Source organism: Cydia strobilella, chromosome 2, assembly GCF_947568885.1.
Source record: "Cydia strobilella chromosome 2, ilCydStro3.1, whole genome shotgun sequence".
Lineage (NCBI taxonomy): Eukaryota > Metazoa > Arthropoda > Insecta > Lepidoptera > Tortricidae > Cydia > Cydia strobilella.
The window spans coordinates 26475206-26482151 of NC_086042.1; the positions used below are offsets into that span (position 1 = coordinate 26475206).

The following is a 6946-nucleotide window of genomic DNA, read 5'->3' on the forward strand; positions in this document are numbered from 1 at the left end:
TGCCCCAAGTTTAAGTATTAAACATTGATTTAATTTTGCTCTTAGTAGCAAAAATTATGGACGTTTATAATTAAATTGTTTAATTAAATAATAACATACAATTACAAAAATCAAACGCACAGCGCACTCGTATGTTAAGCCGTATTTAGTATAAAATCCATTATTATGCTGTGCTACACATATTGCATCATGCAATTAATAAATACAAGTAAATGAATTTAATTCTGTGCATCCGCCAAAAGTTTTATTTTAAGTATAGCCATGGTTACGTGCCATTCATTACCAACCATGGCCTCATCTTTTGGGGTGATTCTACAAGAGTTTCTATAGCGGTTCGTCCTGTCCTGTACCTTTTTCAACTGTCAGCCAAGCCCGCCATTAAAAGAATGTTTATGAAGAGCTGTACGATGGACGTGTACAGCATGTATGCTCCCAAAGCGTAGTCTTCCTCACCCAATTCGACAGATTTTCCTCCTAACACCATCTGTAGCTCAATTATAAACATCTGAAACAAATTAATAAAACGTTGCGTCCAACTTAATTATAAAATAAAACTACATTAATTATGATTTACACTGCAAACTCAACTAAGTAGTCTAAGGGAGAACTATACTTTATATACATCTTAACCTCCATGCACAAAAAGTGTTAACTTGCACTCTAACCATCACGCTGTTTGAATGCCATAACTAATATTATGTTAACTCATAACGAGTGTTCAAGATTTTTTATTTCAATTTCCTTTACCAATAATGCGATATTTGTGATGTTAATTAAACAACTTCTATATCTATAACTACTTAAAGTCGTGGTTTGGATTCCAGAATCCGAGGCGTTTAAAAATGCAATAAAAACGACTATTTAAAAATATGTTCTTACCACGACATTGACTAAAGTCAAGACAAATATGAGTGCTAACATGAGAGGTTTCGAATACACATTGAAGACCAACATCATGATCACGACGATTAAGACGAGGAGGGACAATGCAACGGAGACAACTATTACATATAGTATGCATTTCGTGAAGTCGAACTGAAAAATTAAATGCTCAATTAAAGAAAATTATTCGGGTGGATTGTTAGACATACTAGACATGAAGTAGCCTTTCAGTAACTAACCTCTCTGTCATAAACGTTGCACAATGTGCAAAAAATCGTATAAAGACAATGAGTGATAATTATGTTCGTGTGCGTCAAAATGAGAATGTAATTTTTTTATTTAAATGTGCGTGTGTCTTTTCGTGTTTCGACACAGAACTTTTTTGCATGTGTCATTAATCTTTTGCATGCGTTACTTCTTCACCTTCCCGTAAAATTCGCCAGATATTTTTGAACGCAAAACAAAGGGTTCTCAAAATTACTTTAAGAGGCTCTTAAATTTATATTTGCGCATGTATGTGTTTTTCTATTTATTGGAGAAGGTACTAGATTAGATTTGATTGAGTATGAAAGTTGTATTAACTTAACTGCTTACATTAGTACACGCCAGTGCGACGCAGACCGCTACTACCCCGAGCGTTGCAACCAGCGCCTGGACAGATAAGTACATTAATATTGATAAGTATAGGTATCGCCAGGAGAGTTGAGGTCAATGATTACACAGTACCACTAGTTCACCTACTCTTTAATTATTCAAAGCACAAACCCACTTTCTCCCACATGTTAGCTTAGTTTTGTTTTATTTAATTTAATTGTGTTTTCCCTGGTTGCCCTGAAAACCAGCGCCATGGCTAAACATCTTAGTATGCTGAGTGGCACCCATTTTGGTGTTAGAATATATTAAAATAAGATGTAATAGGTTAAGTTTTATGTTTTAAACCAAATAAAATATTTCTATTTCTATAAAAATCGCAAAAACAGTATTGAATGAATGAATGAGTGAATGTGGCTTAAGTGCACGATATTAGGTTAAAAAAAAAAACATTGAAAAAACTTTTTGGTCCATCTTGCAGTTGGAGTTCAACTTAATATCGATACGAAAATACTAAATTTCAAAATCTCCTTGTCATTACATAACTTTATTGTTGTGTGCGCGACTTAAACTCTTAGTAGCTATATATGTGTGTAACCATTTACCTCAACGCTCTTGCCGATACCTACATAACATACGACTAATTGAGGCTTGTAAAGTTTGTTAGTGTTTAAAAATACTTACTATGACTATGATATGCGTGCGGTAGCGGGCGGTGTAGCAGGCGCAAAATAGAGAATACAATATTACCTGCAAGATAAAAATCGACGACTGAAGTTTGAATTGGCCTCTCGGCTAATTTCGTTTGTCACAAGTTGTTTTTTTTTTCGGTCCTCAGATAAAAGATTAAAGATTTACATGCTATCGATTCGATGTAAACTAATGTAGTCTATAAAGTGCCGTATTTATTTGATATGAAACAACACCCAATAAATACTATAATTCATTTTCTTTTTTACTTTTTTTAGTTACATGTATGGGGCCCCCCACTGAAACAATATTATTTTTTTATTCTTACTTCTTATAGGTATTTCTAGCTTTGATAGCTGTGATATGGAAGTAAGTGCGGTGTTTTAAATAAAAAAAATTAAATAAACTTCTAAACTAAGTAGCGGCTGCCAAAATACACCCAAGTTCCAAATTTTTAGTTTTTAACGAATGGTCTGACGGACATGACGTAACTATTAAAGTAATGACAAAATTTATTCCGCTAATATTATTAGATGCTCTGTGGGCCAAATCAACCACCCGTTGGTCCCTTAAATTGTAAGGCGTCACGGTAGACCTCGTTGGAGATGGCGGGACGAGCTTGACGCCTTTGACAGAGACTGGTGGGAGACATCAGGGGATAGGGATACGTGGAATAATAAGAGGGAGACCTTTGCCCAGCAGTGGGACAATATGGGCTCATAATGAATGAATTAATTATTAGTTACAATTTGTTATGCAATTGACCCCTTATGATGGACACAGAAGGTGGCCATAGAAATTCTATGATTATACGACGCAACCTAATCGTATTTGGGTTTGTTAAAATTGTATCGACTAGTATTAGTTGCCTGTTAAAAGAAAAGTACAGTTAGCGATAAAAGCTTGTATCAATAATGATATTTTTGACAGAAACCTGATTTTTAATTAAAATTAAACTTACAACTATTATTAAACATATGTAGTTTGTAGGGCTTCGCCGGCAACATTCCAAGGTTGACATACAACAACCCATTACCGCCAAAACAATGCTGTTAAAAACGAAAAAGAGTATATAATTTATGTATGTAGGTATAATATATAATACCGTAAAAAACCCGTTTAGTGAAAACGCGTTTTCAAGTTTTCCGTTACAACTAGATTTCTGAAACGCCTTGGTGAAAACTAGCTTTTACTATAATTTTTCAAACAATACTAGTTTTCGCAAAGTAGGTACCGAGGTAAAAACTAGTTTTCACTGTTTTTAGTAATTATATTATAATTCTTTTATGTAAGTACCCCATAGGAAACTAACCCACCCAAACCCACTGAAGACCCTAATTTGTTTCTTGCATAGAAAATCTATCGGTAAAAAAAACAGATATGTTTAAAACTAGTTTTCACGGTAATCTGACGGAGTCAAAAGATAGTAAATTTACGATCATAATGAACATTGAAAACGGGGTACTTTTTATAGAAATGTCCATCGCCTGTTTTCATTTCCTGTGCACAACAAAAGTAAAGAATAACTTACATGCAAGGAATCATTATATAGAGAAAATACTCTCTGAAGAAGTCTCTCAAGTCCTCGCTGAAAACGTACGAAAATAAATCGTGCATTAGAATTTTTAATTTAACATAATAGAGAGTAGGGTGACTGCTATATACCTATAATAGTTAGTGGCCACTACATAGTAATTGGCCACTATAAACTATAAGGTTTCAATTAGCTTGTTTCTTACTGTTTTGATAGGAGTGGTGAATTACTATAGCAGTCACTGCAATATTCTTAACATCCTATAGGTATTTTATTCGAAATAGAATGCTTTAAAGTTAGTTAGCGAGTAAAATTACTTTTTAAAGCAACTAAAACTAAAACAAACAATACCTTTTGTTTAACAAATTAGGGGTTTAAACTCAACTCAGAAAATTCCAACAATACCTACTGGGATAGTGACGACCATTAGGACTTCCTAACATCCCATACTGTACTATACTATACTATACTATACTATACTATACTATACTATACTATACTATACTATACTATACTATACTATACTATACTATACTATACTATACTATACTATACTATACTATACTATACTATACTATACTATACTATACTATACTATACTATACTATACTATACTATACTATACTATACTATACTATACTATACTATACTATACTATACTATACTATACTATACTATACTATACTATACTATACTATACTATACTATACTATACTATACTGTATACTTATTACTTACTGCATCATTACTAGTAAATTAAACCCAAAAGTGACGAGCAGCATAATAAACAAAATGATGAAGACTTTTCGGACGAAATCATTTCGATCCTCTTTATCTTCGCTATAGAAACCTGAAAAAAACATTAAGTCTTAGAATACTACCTACAGTATTTTTAGCATTTGGAACCTCTTCTTTTGGAAGTTTGAAGAATTTGTAGCCTAGCTGATGTCAAATATTAAAGACGAATCGATTGATACAAACATAACAGACACACAACATAAAATCGGTTTATTGATCACACATACAGACAAGATTCAAAATTTTGTAAAAAAAACCGGACAAGTGCGAGTCGGACTCGCCCACCGAGGGTTTTGTACTTTTTAGTATTTGTTATAGCGGCAACAGAAATACATCATCTGTGAAAATTTCAACTGTCAGACAGACAGACGGTCGGACAGATAGACAGACCGACAGTGGAGTCTTAGTAATAGGATCCCGTTTTTACCCTTTGGGTACGGAACTCTAATAATATATAATTAGCTTTGATATCATTCTTTAATCATAAATGAAAGAATTAAATTAATAAACACCACTATTTTGAAAGTTACCTATTTGAACTGTCGTGAGCCATGCTAATATTGAACTAAGTATTTTTTTTGTTCAGCTCACCTAGAAAATCCAAGCCAGCACAAAATTACAGGACGTCGAAAATGGCCTGAATGGCTTCGAGAAAAGGATGGTGTTACGGCCGTGACTCTTTGTTTTGCACGACTTGGCGGGGGCACTGCCCAGATAAATTATTTTAAATAAATAAAATAGAAGGATTAGGCCATTGGCGTGGATATGGCCCTTGTGGATAAAGTCCTTGTGGTGGATATGGCCCTTGCGGTGGATATGGCCTTGAAAGTGGATAAGGTGCATGCGGTGGATAGACCTTTGCGGTGGATATGGCCTTAAAGGTGGATAAGGTGCATGCAGTGGATAGACCCTTGCGGTGGATATGGCTTGAAGGTGGATAAGGTACATGTAGTGGATAGACCCTTGCGGTGGATATGGCCTTGAAGGTGGATAAGGTGTATGCAGTGGATTGACCCTTGCGGTGGATATGGCTTTAAAGGTGGATAAGGTGCATGCAGTGGATATACCCTTGCGGTTAATATGGCACTTGCGGATGATTTGGCTCCTTGGCTAGATTCTTTGGTTGCTCACCTGCGGGTTCTGGTTGACTTCCGAACCACAACACGACGTATTCTCGGTTTTTTACTGTAACAAATTTAATAATCTATGGTAGCCTAAATGTGTCTGGGTGCTGCTGCTTATTTGTTAAATCTGTGTTGACAATTTACGAATAAAAATTACCTACATCAGTTTTTTGTCTTTATCACATGATAATGAGGTGAGGGCATCATCAACTTTATAGCGTTGTTTCGTCATTAGGTTAAAATTTGTCAGCTGCAATAAATGGTGCTGTACTGCTCAGTACATTTAGTGATAATTTTGAGGTGTATGTCTATTTTAATAACAAAACTAATGACCCGTTATTAATGTGTTTAATATGTACGTCTATTATTTAAAAAATACTTCTAATGGCACATCATTTTGAACCTTTTACTATTATGTTTCAACTTACATTCAATAGGTAAATATCAATCTACCTATCTATGTATATAGACATATCTATGTCTGTATAGACATATTAAAGAAAAAACCCTTCAAGAAATGTAAGTCTGTAATATCTGTATCCTGTGTACCAAAGAAAAGAAGAACTCCTTACACACAAGCATAAAAAGTTTACTTACTAGATTCAGTATCTGCCTTTATTTTGTTTCTTCCCTTCTTATGTTTTTCTTTATGTAATACACTTTCGCGTACACTTTTTTCTTCATCTTCATTAGCATACATATCAAAGGAGGTATGAGGACCTGTTTGTTTAGATAAACTACCTTCCTCGACATCCTTAGCATTATCATTTCGAATAGGATTTTTGTCACTCATCTAGGGAATAAGACAATAATAGTTATTTTCATCACACTCGCTCAGTAAATATGGAATTGCACGCAGGCTTAGCGGGAACTATAGAAAAAGCTTTTTCCCTAGGGAGTTATGAAGTTTCTAGTACCATATTTAACAGTTTTTTGTCTTTATACTTCATTTTTGTATCGCAAGTGTGATGAAAAACATTGTTTGTAACTCGGGGCGTAATAATCTTGCAAACTCAAGTCTATAGACCCGGCAAGCCGTCGCGATTTAACTATACTCTTATTTGCAATATTTAACTTACACCCCATGTTGCACAATGTACTATTGTTTTACAAGGGGGCAGAGTTGTTGTTTAACTCTTCGTGCTAATATTTACTACTCTAATATTAGCTACGCTCGTTGTTAGAAAAGTAGTATTTCGAGCAGGGTTCATTTAGACGGCACGCGAACTCATATGCGATTTTAGTTACATAGATACTATTGAGGTTAAGTCTAATTTATTTAATCGTATGGAATAGTAAAACAGTTATAAATACAAATTTACTCCAA

At 34.3% G+C, this 6946-nt stretch overlaps 1 protein-coding gene across 1 annotated transcript; it reads right to left on the reverse strand.

The window, feature by feature from the left end:
• Positions 1 to 351: 351 nt before the first annotated feature.
• LOC134755022 (protein lifeguard 2-like) lies at positions 352 to 6408 on the reverse strand. Its single transcript, XM_063691503.1, has 9 exons — positions 6217 to 6408; positions 5627 to 5680; positions 4436 to 4547; positions 3695 to 3751; positions 3125 to 3212; positions 2158 to 2223; positions 1477 to 1533; positions 880 to 1035; positions 352 to 505 (listed from the first exon to the last, which is right to left on the reverse strand). Exons 1-9 carry the CDS (start codon positions 6317 to 6319, stop codon positions 356 to 358), a joined length of 843 nt encoding a protein of 280 aa, XP_063547573.1. The 5' UTR covers positions 6320 to 6408; the 3' UTR covers positions 352 to 355.
• Positions 6409 to 6946: the final 538 nt, after the last annotated feature.

Coding starts and splice junctions, on each gene's coding strand:
- LOC134755022 (XM_063691503.1), bottom strand. CDS start 6,319: ATGTATGCTAATGAAGATGAAGAAAAAAGTGTACGCGAAAGTGTATTA. Junction 3,752..4,435: donor AATTTACTAGTAATGATGCA/GTAAGTAATAAG, acceptor GTACGTTTTCAG/CGAGGACTTGAGAGACTTCT. Junction 3,213..3,694: donor TATATAATGATTCCTTGCAT/GTAAGTTATTCT, acceptor CGTTTTTAACAG/CATTGTTTTGGCGGTAATGG.